Source organism: Ranitomeya variabilis, chromosome 4 (assembly GCF_051348905.1).
Source record: "Ranitomeya variabilis isolate aRanVar5 chromosome 4, aRanVar5.hap1, whole genome shotgun sequence".
Classification (NCBI taxonomy): domain Eukaryota; kingdom Metazoa; phylum Chordata; class Amphibia; order Anura; family Dendrobatidae; genus Ranitomeya; species Ranitomeya variabilis.
The window spans coordinates 258107726-258123807 of NC_135235.1; the positions used below are offsets into that span (position 1 = coordinate 258107726).

At 46.6% G+C, this 16082-nt stretch overlaps 1 protein-coding gene across 1 annotated transcript in view; it reads left to right on the plus strand.

Annotated features, from left to right (window-relative positions):
• Positions 1 to 16082, plus strand: part of KIF1B (kinesin family member 1B) — a 141602-nt gene that overhangs the window by 86457 nt on the left and 39063 nt on the right. The window contains exons 23-24 of the mRNA XM_077249654.1: positions 14569 to 14665; positions 15916 to 16064. Coding sequence (XP_077105769.1) covers positions 14569 to 14665; positions 15916 to 16064 — 246 coding nt within the window. The remainder of the gene's footprint in view (positions 1 to 14568; positions 14666 to 15915; positions 16065 to 16082) is intronic.

Below are 16082 nucleotides of genomic sequence, written 5' to 3' on the forward strand. Positions count from 1 at the left end.
GCCCAAATCCAGGAACAGGAGGAGGTGGATCCAGAAAGGCAAATCTGGAGCCCCTATAGCCAAATGCGGAACCAGCACTTAAACCAGTATCGGGGGCAGCAGGATAACCAAGACAATACGCCCGGTCGTTGGAGAAGCAATTCTCTCAATGGGTATCAGAAAGGACTGAGGCGCCAAGCATCGGGCTCCTCCGAGTCCCTACAGTCCTGTGACTCTCAGCCGACCGACTCGCCAAACTTCTACCATCCCGAAAATCCAAACCAGCCACAAACTTGGGGTCTGTACCAGGGCAACAGTAATAACAGCAGCAACAACTCTTACAACAGACAGGCCGAGCGACCCCACCATTACAACCAGTTTGTCACCCCGCCTCGCATGAGGCGTCAGTACTCCGCTCCCAACCTCAAATCCGGACGGGAGACGGCGGTGTGAGCTGCTATCCTGGAAGGACTGGTGCTGGCAACGTGTATTAGACAGGGAGGTTTGTGCTATGTCTTGTGCCCCCTAAACTGGTTGATCAGCCGTAGCAGTGTTGGGTGCGTGGAGGTTCCTGCTCTGGATCATTTTGTGTGTTTCTGTTTGTGGACCCTCGGAGAAAGAGATACCTGTCTCTAATCTGTGGGGGTCTCCGTCCACATCACCAAGCCCTACTACCTCTCCCACCTTCAGTATTAACCTTGGCTACGTACTACCCGATAATCCCATAGACTAAAATAATCACATAATCCCCATATTATGGCTTATTCTAGGTGGCCTTTTAGTAATTGCACTGACTTTTTATTTTTTTGCAAGTGTTAAGAACAATGTAATACCACTAGTCAAAAATCACTAATAGACTGAAAACACTAACCCCGACCCCAGAACATTTAGGCCTCATTCAGACTCTGTAATGCATGTTGTACTTAAGTGTCTGTGTTAACGTCGCAGATCCCGGGGATGATCGTGAATCTACTGAAATCTGTTGTGGATCCGGTGATGCTGGTAATTCAGGTTGTGTAACCAACGGTCAGACCAGGACTTGCAGCCGAAATACAGATGGTAAAGTGCAGCCAATGCATTAGGGCCGTCAGTACGAGGCCTTGCCCTGGTCTGGTGGCAGGGAGGTCTTGCCCTGGTCTGTGGGCAGGGAGGTCTTGCCCTGGTCTGTGGGCAGGGAGGTCTTGCTCTGGTCTGGTGGCAGGGAGGTCTTGCCCTGGTCTGTGGGCAGGGAGGTCTTGCCCTGGTCTGTGGGCAGGGAGGTCTTGCCCTGGTCTGTGGGCAGGGAGGTCTTGCCCTGGTCTGTGGGCAGGGAGGTCTTGCTCTGGTCTGGGGGCAGGGAGGCCTTGCCCTGGTCTGGGGGCAGGGAGGCCTTGCCCTGGTCTGGGGGCAGGGAGGCCTTGCCCTGGTCTGGGGGCAGGGAGGCCTTGCCCTGGTCTGGGGGCAGGGAGGTCTTGCCCTGGTCTGGGGGCAAGGAGGTCTTGCCCTGGTCTGGGGGCAAGGAGGTCTTGCCCTGGTCTGGGGGCAAGGAGGTCTTGCCCTGGTCTGGGGGCAAGGAGGTCTTGCCCTGCTCTGGGGGCAAGGAGGTCTTGCCCTGGTCTGGGGGCAAGGAGGTCTTGCCCTGGTCTGGGGGCAAGGAGGTCTTGCCCAGGTCTGGTGGCAGGGAGTCCTTGCTCTGGTCTGGGGCAGGGAGGTCTTGCCCCGGTCTGGTGGCAGGGAGGTCTTGCTCTGCTCTGGGGGCAGGGAGGCCTTTCCCGGGCATTACACCGAGCGGAGATCTGCTTTCCATGTGATACCTGCTGCCCGTCATTCTATAATCTTCATTTTCCCGTCTACTACTTGTTGCAGTAACACTTAACCCCTTTAGCTTTTATCACCCCTTCTTTTCGTTTTTCCTAATCCTCTCATGTCAGACATCGCATTGGAAATGACACATTGGCAGTGGGTGGACAGTTTCATGTTACCCCTTAGGTTGTCGGGTTTACATTATTAATGGGCCTGGAAGTTTGTTTTCCGGTGTGATACAAAACAATTCACACCCGTGCTTTGCAATTTTTCCAAAGAGTCCGCATCGTGTTGCCGTCTATTCCTGGCCCGCTCGCTTCTCTGCAGCTTTAAATGCTCTAAATGTGTGTTCACACTGAGGGTTTTTTTTTTTTGTTGCAAAAACCACAAGTTTCGGTTGGAGCGAGTGAGTTTGTGCTCTGAAAACTCTGCAAAAAAAAAGCTTAGTGTGAATACACTCACAGCTTAATGAATGCAGTTGGGCAGCTCCACTACAAAGTATTTAGGGCTCTGTTCACACCGGCACCATGATTTTGTTGCCCCCTTGGATGGCAAAGAGTTACAGATAAGTCAATGGGCTTCATGAAGTTCCAATATGATCCTTTACAACACAGATCTGATATATGCACCATGGATCCTGTAAAAAACAAAACAAAAAAAAATGGAAATGTGACGTCCGTGTGAACAGGGCAGGGCTGAGCGCCAGTTCATACATGGCTTCCATTACTTGACAGGTTAGAGTGTTAGCTTGGCTTGGAGCCCCTGCTGCTCTTAAGTCACCCGGCGGCCGATGATGTCATGGGGTCTGTGGGAGCTAAAATGACGTCATGCTCAGTGACAGTGAAGGACATTTGTATAGTGAAATAGCGCCACCTAGTGAGAAAACGTTTGAGACGCACATGTAGAACATGGCCTCACGCGTTGGCCCGTCACATCACTCACTGAGAACATTTAAAAAGATTTGTTCTAAAACTATTATAAAAAGTTTCAAAACTTTTTCTTCCAAAAGTTTTTCTTGCGCTGCTTCTGTCGCTGACTCTTATTCCTTACACACTAGTGTATCGGGCCGGAGGGACCTGCTTGATCCAGTTCTTCTTACGACTAGCTTTTTAGACTACAATCTAAAACCTCTCTTTTATTATTTTTTGGAGACAGTCAGCAAGTAGAAGGCTGCAGAATGTTCAGTTGTGATAAGTCCAGCTCGGGAACTACTTTAAGGCGATGTTTTGCTTTGTTTTTATCCCCGTCTGAGATGCTTTTGATCGAGCAGTAAGTTTTCGTGTGTGCTATGCTACGTGGCTAGCGTTGCCTCATGGCGAGAGACCCTGCAAGTGTCTGATATGGGTATTGTAAGAGGAAAGAAGGGAACCGTCCAGTTTTAGAAAGATGCATTATTCCAGAAACAGCGCCGCACCTGTCCATATCTGGTATTGCAGCTGATCTCCATTCAGGTAAATGGGGCTGGGTTGTATTATCTGCTGACTGATCGGACTCCAACCTGTACACTGAAGACCATCGGATGTGCAGGTTGGAGACTGTTGCCTTTCAATGGTGCTAGTATTACACCATACGTAGAATTAGTGATGTGTAGGTCTATTTTTTTTTTTTTAGCCATGTGATCAAATTAGGTTATTCACAGCCGCCAATGCAAGTCATAATGCATCCGATGAGCTTTGTCTGTGGCCGGTGGTCTCCCGGCTGCCAGGACTGTGTGTGTGTGACTGGTCAGCCTGTGTGTGTGTCCAGGAGCTTCCATCCACCCAGCGCTGAGTATCTTGATCTCCATGATTCTTTGTGCCTGATATTGTACATGATACTACCTATCGGTGCCTCCACGCTGCACTCCCCGACGGTGGCTCTGATTCTCAATGTTACCACTATAGGGGTCCGTGCCCATCCAAGCTGAGGGTGAAACAAAAAAGTCATGTAAAGTGTTAAACCTGGAAGTAATAAGAAAGGAAATGTTCCTGTGGGGCCCCACGGGGCCCAGACATTCTCTATGGATTGTAAGCTGTCCTATGAGCAGGGTTTTGTGCCGAGTTTACATCCTGTCTGGTTCATGGCTGCTCTATGAATAAACTTTGACCTGATACTGAAGCCGGCTCCTGTCACTCCTTATTGTGTGTCGTATATTTTTTTTTCTCATATTTGTCTTATTAAAGGGGCACGGCGGATAAAACGCACAATGCGTTATGCCAAAGGGGCAGAGTGTAATAGGTGCAATAAATCCCCCCCCCCAGGGTCCTTCAATGTCCTACCCAAGCCCCCCCCCCCCCCCCCCCCGGGATCCTTCCCTCCCCTCCCCCCACGGTCCTCCACTTCCCCATCCCTGGGGTCCTTCACCTCCCTCTCCGGGGTCCTTCACCTCCCTCTCTCTCCCTCTCCGGGGTCCTTCACCTCCCTCTCTCTCCCTCTCCGGGGTCCTTCACCTCCCTCTCTCTCCCTCTCTGGGGGTCCTTCACCTCCCTCTATCTCCCTCTCCGAGGGTCCTTCACTTTTTCTTATAAATCGCATTGCCTAGAGAAGACTCCTCTGTAGAATGAAGCTTTCCTGTATATTTCTGTCAGCTACGTTCAGACTTGTGCTGATTTCCTGCAGGTTCAGTGTCTGTACAGTCATCATAGGGCGGCAGAACCTGGTATTTTAGGGTCATAGATTGCAGGTTGCTGGAGGGGTGAGCATCAGACAGCAGAATTTCACATACAGCTTTAGGTGTGACTAGAGAACTGGAATAGAGTATGGTTAAGATCGTTTACAGATGCCGTTTTAGATCCAAGTTTGATGTCAGGGTGATATCAGGTCATTTGTAGTCTTACATAGGACTGCATGCAAATCCACATTATCTTAGAGGGATTGTCCAAGGTAAGAACACATAACTGCTTTCTACAAGGATTGGTGCCATGCCTGCTCATACATTGTGTCTGGTCCTGCAGCACAGTGCTATGGAATGGGACAGCGCAGCAATTCCACACACAACCTGGGGACAGGTGAAGGGCTGTTTCCACATTCTGGACACCCCTTTAATTTGGTGTTTGTACAGTGTGTTCCCAAAGAACTACATAATAAATTCAGCTGTGTCATCTGTGTATAGGATACATCCAGGCTGTACAGTATTGTAATCTAAATAGAGAAATTAAAGGGGTTGTCTAGGATTTAAAGGGCTTTTTCCACTGTAGCAAGCTGTCACTTCTACAGGCTAGAAGATAACTGGCCAATCTCCATAACCGTGGTTCCACATTGCCCTCTAGTGGCTGAAATATAGAATGCGCCTCCCAGCCTCCATCAATATCTGTATCTTCATCTATTGTTCCCTTGAAACCATCAACAAGCTGCTGTTGTTGGATCTGCTTTTCCTATTACACTTTTCTGTCTTAAGCTACATGTCCTGTCCAAGTATTCTGTGTTCTTATTCGTTACCAGTCCATTTGAGTATTCACATATTTGAGTTGGGAGCGAATTGATATATTATAATCACAAAAAGAAATAAAAAGACCCAACAACACCATGGTCTTGTCCTACATCCAGAAAAACATTAATTTTTCTTTTAGTGTTTAGTTCTAACCAGAAATGTCCACAAGTGCTGGAGCTCCTGTATAAAAACATGTGATGACAAAATGTGACTATCAGGCAGGTTCCTGCTGTCCGTAACCAGGAGAAATCAGACTCCACTTTTTACCTGCATTAGTTTTTATACCTGAAGCTTGTGATCTGTATACACCTAAGTAAAGCACAGATCGTCATAACTTACGGTAATACACAAAAAAGCTCTTCTCCATATGACTCGTTCTTTGTGCTCGTTCATAGTTTAATTATATCGGGAAATGTAGAGAGGAAGTTTCCATCAGTCAGTATATTTTCTTTCTAACTTTCCTCTTCTACAGTCATGGCCAAAAGTTTTGAGAATGACACCAAAATTATATTTTCACATGATCTGCTGCCCTCTGGTTTTTATTAGTGTTTGTCTGATGTTTATATCACATACAGAAATATAATTGCAATCATATTATGAGTACCAATAGGTGATATTGACAGTTAGAATGAGTTAATGCAGCAAGTCAATATTTGCAGTGTTGACCCTTCTTCTTCAAGACCTCTGCAATTCTCCCTGGCATGCTCTCAATCAACTTCTGGACCAAATCCTGACTGATAGCAGTCCATTCTTGCATAATCAATGCTTGCATTTTGCCAGAATTTGTTGGTTTTTGTTTGTCCACCCGTCTCTTGATGATTGACCACAAGTTCTCAATGGGATTAAGATCCGGGGAGTTTCCAGGCCATAGACCCAAAATCTCTATGTTTTGTTCCATGAGCCATTTAGTTATCACCTTTGCTTTATGGCAAGGTGCTCCATCATGCTGGAAAAGGCATTGTTGGGCGCCAAACTGCTCTTGGACGGTTGGGAGAAGTTGCTCTTGGAGGACATTCTGGTACCATTCTTTATTCATGGCTGTGTTTTTAGGCAAGACTGTGAGTGAGCCGATTCCCTTGGTTGAGAAGCAACCCAACACATGAATGGTTTCAGGATGCTTTACAGTTGGCATGAGACAAGACTGGTGGTAGCGCTTACCTCTTCTCCGAATAAGCTGTTTTCCAGATGTCCCAAACAATCGAAAAGAGGATTCATCAGAGAAAATGACTTTGCTCCAGTCCTCAGCAGTCCACTCCCTGTACCTTTTGCAGAATATCAGTCAGTCCCTGATGTTTTTTCTGGAGAGAAGTGGCTTCTTTGCTGCCCTCCTTGAAACCAGGCCTTGCTCAGAGTCTCCGCCTCACAGTGCGTGCAGAAGTACTCACACCAGCCTGCTGCCATTCCTGAGCAAGCTCGGCACTGCTGGGAGTCCGATCCCGCAGCTGAAACAGTTTTAAGATACGGTCCTGGCGCTTGCTGGTCTTTCTTGGGCGCCCTGGAGTCTTTTTGACAACAATGGAAGCTCTCTCCTTGAAGTTCTTGATGATGCGATAGATGGTTGACTGAGGTGCAATCTTTGTAGCTGCGATACTCTTCCCTGTTAGGCCATTTTTGTGCAGTGCAATGATGGCTGCACGTGTTTCTTTAGCGATAACCATGGTTAACTGAAGAGAAACAGTGATACCAAGCACCAGCCTCCTTTTAAAGTGTCCAGTGATGTCATTCTTACTTAACCCCTTAACGACCGCCGATACGCCTTTTAACGGCGGCCGCTAAGGGTACTTAATCCACAGCGCCGTTAATTAACGGCGCTGTGGAAAAAGTGAATAGCGCCCCCCAGAGTCGGATTTTCTCTGGGGTCTCGGTTGCCGAGGGTAGCCGAGACCCCAGAGAACATGATTCGGGGAGTTTTTACCGACCCCCGAGTTGCGATCGCCGGTAATTAACCGTTTACCGGCGGTCGCAACAAAAAAAAACAAAACGCGATTTGCCGTTTAATTTCTCTGTCCTCCGATGTGATCGCACATCGGAGGACAGAGAAATGTGGTCCCCGATGGCCCCCAATAGCCCTCCAATACTCACCTACCTCCCCCGGTGCTCCTCGTGTCTCCCCATGGGCGCCGCCATCTTTCTTCCGGGAAAAAATGGCGGGCGCACGCGCAGTGCGCCCGCCGCCCGGCACCCGGATGTTCTTTGGGGTCTCGGCTGCCGGGGGTAGCCGAGACCCCAAAGAACATGATCGGGGTCGGTTTGCACCGACCCCTGCTTTGCGATCGCCGGTAATTAACAGTTTACCGGCGACCGCAAAAAAAAAAAAAAAAAAAAAGCGATCAGTTATTTCTCTGCCCTCTGATGTGATCGCACATCAGAGGACAGAGAAATAGGGGGATTCGGGGACCCTATCATACTCACCCAGGGTCCCTGGGTCCTCTTCTGTCTTCTCCTGCCAGCCGGCTTTTTCATCATGGCGGGCGCATGCGCAGTGCGCCCGCCATCTGCTGCCATCTGCCGGCCGGCAGGAGAAGACAAGTTGGGGCTAAAATTAGGGTTAGGGTTAGGGTTAGGGTTAGAGTTAGGGTTAGGGTTAGGGTTAGAGTTAGGGTTAGGGTTAGAGTTAGGGTTGGGGCTAAATTTAGGGTTAGGGTTAGGGCTAGGGTTAGGGTTAGGCTACTTTCACACTAGCGTTTTTTGGCTTCCGTCGCAATGCGTCGTTGGAGAAAAAACGCATCCTGCAAAAGTGCTTGCAGGATGCGTTTTTTCTCCATTGGCTTGCATTAGCGACGCATTGCGACGGATTGCCACATGTCGCATCCGTCGTGCGACGGATGCGTCGTGCTTCGGCGGACCGTCGACACAAAAAAAACTACATGTAACTTTTTTGTGCGACGTGTCCGCCATTTCCGACCGCGCATGCGTGGCCGGAACTCCGCCCCCGCCTCCCCGCACCTCACAATGGGGCAGCGGATGCGTTGAAAAAACAGCATCCGCTGCACCCGTTGTGCGGCGCTTACAACGCTAGCGTCGGTACGTCGGCCCGACACACTGCGATGGGCCGAGTACGACGCTAGTGTGAAAGTAGCCTTAGGCTTCTTTCACACTTGCGTCGGTACGGGGCGGTCGCAATGCGTCGGCCCGATGTACCGACGCACGTTGTGAAAATTGTGCACAACGTGGGCAGCGGATGCAGTTTTTCAACGCATCCGCTGCCCAGTCTATGTCCTGGGGAGGAGGGGGCAGAGTTACGGCCACGCATCCGCGGAAATGGCGGACGCGACGTACAAAAAAAAGGTTACATTGAACTTTTTTTGTGACGACGGGGGCTAAAGTTATGGTTAGGGTTGGGGCTAAAGTTAGGGTTAGAGTTGGGATTAGGGTTAGGGTTTGGATTAGGGTTGGGATTAGTGTTACGTTTGGGATTAGGGTTGGGATTAGGGTTAGGGTTGGGATTAGGGTTAGGGGTGTGTTGGATTTAGGGTTTTGATTAGGGTTATGGTTAGGGTTGAGATTAGGGCTGTTTTGGGGTTAGGGTTGTGATTATCGTTAGGGTTGTGATTAGGATTATGGATCGGGTTGAGATTAGGGTTAGGGCTGTGTTGGGGTTAGGGTTGGAGTTAGAATTGGGGGGTTTCCACTGTTTAGGTACATCAGGGGGTCTCCAAACACGACAGCCAATTTTGCGCTAAAAAAGTCAAATGGTACTCCCTCCCTTCTGAGCTCTGCCGTGCGCCCAAACAGTGGTTTACCCCCACATATGGGGCATCAGCGTACTCGGGATAAATTGGACAACAACTTTTGGGGTCCAATTTCTCCTGTTACCCTTGTGAAAATAAAAACTTGGGGGCTAAAAATCTTTTTTGTTGGAAAAAAATATATTTTTTTATTTTCACTACTCTGCATTATAAATTTCTGTGAAGCACTTGAGCTTTCAAAGTTCTCACCACATATCTAGATAAGTTCCTTAGGGGGTCTAGTTTCCAAAATTTGGTCACTTGTGGGGGTTTCTACTGTTTAGGTACATTAGGGGTCTGCAAACGCAACATAACGCCCGCAGACAATTCTATCAAAGTCTGCATTGCAAAATGGCGCTCCTTCCCTTCCGAGCTCTGCCGTGCGCCCAAACAGTGGTTTACCCCCACATATGGGGTACCAGCATACTCAGGACAAATTGGACAACAACTTTTGGGGTCCAATTTCTCTTGTTACCCTTGTGAAAATAAAAATTTGGGGGCTAAAAAAATCTTTTTTGTGGGAAAAAAAATATTTTTTATTTTCACTACTCTGCATTATAAACTTCTGTGAAGCACTTGGGCATTCAAAGTTCTCACCACATATCTAGATAAGTTCCTTGGGGGGTCTATTTTCCAAAATGGGGTCACTTGTTGGGGGTTTCTACTGTTTAGGTACATTAGGGGTCTGCAAAGGCAACATAACGCCCGCAGACAATTCTATCAAAGTCTGCATTCCAAAATGGCACTCCTTCCCTTCCGAGCTCTGCCGTGCGCCCAAACAGTGGTTTACCCCCACATATGGGGTACCAGCATACTCAGGACAAATTGGACAACAACTTTTGGGGTCCAATTTCTCTTGTTACCCTTGTGAAAATAAAAACTTGGGGGCTAAAAAATCTTTATTGTTAAAAAATATATATTTTTTATTTTCACGACTCTGCATTATAAACTTCTGTGATGCACTTGGGCATTCAAAGTTCTCACTACACATCTAGATAAGTTCCATGGGGGGTCTAGTTTCCAAAATGGGGTCACTTTTGGGGGGTTTCTGCTGTTTAGGCACATCAGGGGCTCTCCAAACGCGACATGGCGTCCGATCTCAATTCCAGTCAATTTTGCATTGAAAAGTCAAATGGCGCTCCTTTGCTTCCGAGCTCAGCCATGCGCCCAAACAGTGGTTTACCCCCACATATGGGGTGTCGGCGTACTCAAGACAAATTGTACAACAGCTTCTGGGGTCCATTTTCTCCTGTTACCCTTGGTAAAATAAAAATTTGGAGGCAAAAAGATCATTTTTGTAGAAAAAATGCGATTTTTTTATTTTCACGGCTCTACGTTATAAACTTCTGTGAAGCACCTGGGGGTTTAAAGTGCTCACCACACATCTAGATAAGTTCCTTAAGGGGTCTAGTTTCCAAAATGGTGTCATATGTGGGGGGTCTCTACTGTTTAGGCACATCAGCGGCTCTCCAAACGTGACATGGCGTCCGATCTCAATTCCAGCCAATTCTACATTGAAAAAGTAAAACGACACTCCTTCTCTTCCAAGCTCTGCGGTGCGCCCAAACAGTGGTTTACCCCCATATATGGGGTATCGACGTACTCAGGAGAAATTGCACAACAACTTTTGTGGCCTAATTTCTCCTGTTACCCTTGTGAAAATAAAAATTTGGGGGCAAAAAGATCATTTTTGTAGAAAAAATGAGATTTTTTATTTTCACGGCTCTACGTTATAAACTTCTGTGAAGCACTTGGGGGTTCAAAGTGCTCACCACACATCTAGATAAGTTCCTTAAGGTGTCTAGTTTCCAAAATGGTATCACTTGTGGGGGGTTTCCACTGTTTAGGCACATCAGGGACTCTCCAAACGTGACATGGCGTCCGATCTCAATTCCAGCCAATTCTGCATTGAAAAAGTCAAACGGTGCTCCTTCACTTCCAAGCTCTGCGGTGCGCCCAAACAGTGGTTTACCTCCACATATGGGGTATCGACGTACTCAGGAGAAATTGCACAACAACTTTTGTGGTCTAATTTCTCCTTTTACCCTTGTGAAAATAAGAATTTGTGGGCGAAAAAATCATTTTTGTGAAAACAAATGCGATTTTTTATTTTCACGGCTCTACGTTATAAACTTCTGTGAAGCACTTGGGGGTTCAAAGTGCTCACCACACATCTAGATAAGTTCCTTGGGGGGGTCTAGTTTCCAAAATGGTGTCACTTGTGGGGGGTTTCCACTGTTTAGGCACATTAGGGGCTCTCCAAACGCGACATGGCGTCCGATCTCAATTCCAGCCAATTCTGCATTGAAACAGTCAAACGGTGCTCCTTCACTTCCAAGCTCTGCGGTGCGCCCAAACAGTGGTTTACCTCCACATATGGGGTATCGGTGTACTCAGGAAAAATTGCACAACAAAATTTGTGGTTAAATTTCTGTTTTTACACTTGTGAAAATTAAAAAAAATGGTTCTGAAGTAAAATGTTTGCAAAAAAAAGTAAAATGTTCATTTTTTTCTTCCACATTGTTTTAGTTCCTGTGAAGTACGTAAAGGGTTAATAAACTTCTTGAATGTGGTTTTGAGCAGCTTGAGGGGTGCAGTTTTTAGAATGGTGTCACACTTGGTTATTTTCTATCATATAGACCCCTCAAAATCACTTCAAAGGTGATGTGGTCCCTAAAAAAAACATGGTGTTGTAAAAATGAGAAATTGCTGGTCAACTTTTAACCCTTATAACTCCCTAACAAAAAAAAAAATTGTTTCCAAAATTGTGCTGATGTAAAGTAGACATGTGAGAAATGTTATTTATTAACTATTTTTTGTGACATATCTCTCTGATTTAAGGGCATAAAAATACAAAGTTTGAAAATTGCAAAATTTTAAAAATTTTCGCCATATTTCCATTTTTTTCATAAATAATCGCAAGTAATATCGAAGAAATGTTACCACTAACTTGAAGTACAACATGTCACGAAAAAACAATCTCAGAATCAGCGGGATCCGATAAAGCGTTCCAGAGTTATAACCTCATAAAGTGACACTGGTCAGAATTGTAAAAATTGGCTCGGTCATTAAGTACCAAATTGGCTCTGTCACTAAGGGGTTAATCATGACTGATTGATCGCCAGCCCTGTCCTCATCAACACCCACACCTGTGTTAATGGATCAATCACTAAAACGATGTTAGCTGCTCCTTTTAAGGCAGGACTGCAATGATGTTGAAATGTGTTTTGGGGGTTAAAGTTCATTTTCTGGGCAAATATTGACTTTCCAAGTACAGTAATTGCTGTTAAGCTGATCACTCTGACATTCAGGAGTATATGCAAATTGCCATTAGAAAAAATGAAGCAGTAGACTTTGGAATAATTAATATTTGTCTCATTCTCAAAATTTTTGTCCATGACTGTAGAAGTGAACACACATCCATATAGTCAGGTGCATTGTGTTATCACTGCCAGCAGAGGGCACCCCGGAGCGCTATCAGATTCTGTGTATGATCAGTAAGGGTCTCCTGATCGGTCACCAGTTTTATACTCGTCTTTAGACCACCGTTCAGACCAGAGTGGCATTTTTAATTTTTTTTTCAAAACTACAGTCTTTATCAGGCAAAGGAAAATCTTGTTTCTCCTCTTCCCCATTCACACTGCAAAATGAATAACTGAAGTATCAGATTACAGCCTCGAACACATGACTATACATGGCCTTCATTTTTCCATACAGAGAAATGACTCCGTTTTGCACCTGCAAGTAAACTGTTGTGGCACCTGTCGCAGATGCAGTATTATACAGTGACTCTTCTCTTGCAGTTGCAGCAGAATTCAGTGTCTCACAAAGGAGTCACGGGCTGTGTGTCTCCTCCGCTGCCTCCGTCCACCCGCCATACAAACATCTATTCATAGAAATAGAATTAGGAGGAAAGCTAATAGTTTTCCATCAGCCGTAGATGGCGGGTGTTTCCTAATCCGCGGCTTATCCCTCATGTCCGTCCAGCCCTGCTGTGAACTCTTCTATTCTGTGACATAAGAGCTTACGGGATCAGGGCACTAACCCCTACGTGCCCCGGTCACCCCTGCCGTACGGCCTGTCATTACATGTATGGTGCTGAACCTATAAGATGCGCTCTGTGTCCTGGAATTAAGAATCCGCCCTTCATCAGTCTGGTATCATTACTGCATCGTTATAATAGATGAATGTGGATAAAATCTGCGCTGCTGTGACAAATAATGAATCCAGATATAGTTGTAAGGTGTTCGGGTGGTTTATTCAACGCGTTTCGAAGCTCATGGCTTCTTCTTCAGGAAGTTTCCACACAAAGATAACTTTGTGTGGAAACTTCCTGAAGAAGAAGCCATGAGCTTCGAAACGCGTTGAATAAACCACCCGAACACCTTACAACTATATCTGGATTCATTATTTGTCACAGCAGCACAGATTTTATCCACATTCATCTATTATAACGTCTCTAAGAGGTCGCAGCGCCGACCTGTGGATCTGCAGCAGCTGACAAATTAAACGCCTTTACTTTGCACCATCAGGTGAGCAGTTCTCTCATAATTCTTTAAGAGCAGTCCTGAGGATAAGACCCTATTTGCGCTTTTTTTGTCTTCTATACTAATCATTACTGCATCGTCATCTCTGGCCATATATATATATATTACATATACAGATGCTTCTCCCAAAATTAGAATATCATCAAAAAGAAAATTTCAGTTCTTCAATGCAAAAAGTGAATCTCATATATTATATAGTCATTACACACAGAGTGATCTATGTCATGTGTTTATTTCTGTTAATGTTGATGATTATGGCTTACAGCCAATGAAGACCCCAAAGTCGTCATCTCAGTAAATTAGAATAATTAACAAAAAACCCCTGCAAAGGCTTTCTAAGTGTTTATAAAGGTCCCTTAGTCTGTTCCAGTAGCTCCACAATCATGGGGAAGACTGCTGACCTGACAGATGTCTAGAAGGCGTCATTGACACACTCCACAAGGAGGGGAAGCCACAAAAGGTCATTGCTAAAGAAGCCGCTGTTCACACAGTGCTGTATCCAAGCATATTAATGGAAAGTGGAGTGGAAGGAAAAAGTGTGGTAGAAAAAGGTGCACGAGCAACTGGGATAACCGCAGCCTGGAAAGGATTGTCAAGAAAAGGCCATTTAGAAATTTGGGGAGATTCACAAGGAGTGGACTGCTGCTGGAGTCATTGCTTCAAGAGCCACCACACAGAGACGTATCCAGGACATGGACTACAAGTGTCACATTCCTTGTGTCAAGCCGCTCATGGCCAATAGCCAATGCCAGAAGCTTCTTACCTGGGCCAAGGAGAAGAAGAACTGGACTGTTGTCAGTGGTCCAAAGTGTTGTGTTCAGATGAAAGTAAATTGTGCATTTCACTTGGAAATCGAGGTCCCAGAGTCTGGAGGAAGAGTGGAGAGGCCACAATCCAAGCTGCTGGAGGTCTAGTGCAAAGTCTCCACAATCAGTTGTATTGAAGAACTGAAATAAATGAACTTTTTGATGATATTCTAATTTTGTGAGAAACTCATGTAAATGCCTACTGATGCTTAACATATACTGTAGTGCTGTACAGAGATGTCACCATTCGTGGTGGTCCCTGGCCCCCACTATACGTGTTCTTTCCTTTCCTATGCGTCCTGTCTCTCCATCTATAGGATTATGAAAGCAAACTACTGGCTCTGCAAAAGCAAGTGGAGACCCGGTCACTGACAGCTGACACCACCGAGGAAGAGGATGAAGAGGAAGAGGAGGGTAAGAGTCCTTGTTTTTCCAGCGAGGAAATTCCAGAATGGGTGGGATAAATATTGCTCATATTGCCCCACCACAGCCAGAGCACATAGAAGTGAGTGATTGGAGCTAAACTGCAGGACAAGAGTGTATTACTGAATACAGGGAGCTCCCCCTAATGGTGGCTGCAGACAGGATCTTATCATGTATCTCTGTATACAGGGAGCTCCCCCTAGTGGTGGCTGCAGACAGGATCTTATCATGTATCTCTGTATACAGGGAGCTCCCCCTAGTGGTGGCTGCAGACAGGATCTTATCATGTATCTCTGTATACAGGGAGCTCCCCCTAGTGGTGGCTGCAGACAGGATCTTATCATGTATCTCTGTATACAGGGAGCTCCCCCTAGTGGTGGCTGCAGACAGGATCTTATCATGTATCTCTGTATACAGGGAGCTCCCCCTAGTGGTGGCTGCAGACAGGATCTTATCATGTATCTCTGTATACAGGGAGCTCCCCCTAGTGGTGGCTGCAGACAGGATCTTATCATGTATCTCTGTATACAGGGAGCTCCCCCTAGTGGTGGCTGCAGACAGGATCTTATCATGTATCTCTGTATACAGGGAGCTCCCCCTAGTGGTGGCTGCAGACAGGATCTTATCATGTATCTCTGTATACAGGGAGCTCCCCCTAGTGGTGGCTGCAGACAGGATCTTATCATGTATCTCTGTATACAGGGAGCTCCCCCTAGTGGTGGCTGCAGACAGGATCTTATCATGTATCTCTGTATACAGGGAGCTCCCCCTAGTGGTGGCTGCAGACAGGATCTTATCATGTATCTCTGTATACAGGGAGATCCCCCTAGTGGTGGCTGCAGACAGGATCTTATCATGTATCTCTGTATACAGGGAGCTCCCCCTAGTGGTGGCTGCAGACAGGATCTTATCATGTATCTCTGTATACAGGGAGCTCCCCCTAGTGGTGGCTGCAGACAGGATCTTATCATGTATCTCTGGATACAGGGAGCTCCCCTCCTAGTGGTGGCTGCAGACAGGATCTTATCATGTATCTGTATACAGGGAGCTCCCCCTAGTGGTGGCTGCTGACACTCTTATGTATCTAGCATTGGTCCATACAATTAGGCCTGTTACACCCTCCTGTATGGTGGCTGCTGAGACCATTGGACACTATGGAGCGTGCCGTCCCCTGGGCAGCGCCTCTGTGCAGCCGATGCCTTTAGATGCCCCTTGGCTGTAACTCTTTGATCTCTGTGCAGTTCCCTGGACACAGCATGAGTATGAACTTGCCCAGTGGGCTTTCAAGAAGTGGAAGCACCATCAGTTCACATCTCTCCGGGACCTGCTGTGGGGGAATGCCGTGTACCTGAAGGAAGCCAACGCCATCAGTGTGGAGCTGAAGAAGAAGGTGAGGAGCTCCTTGGAC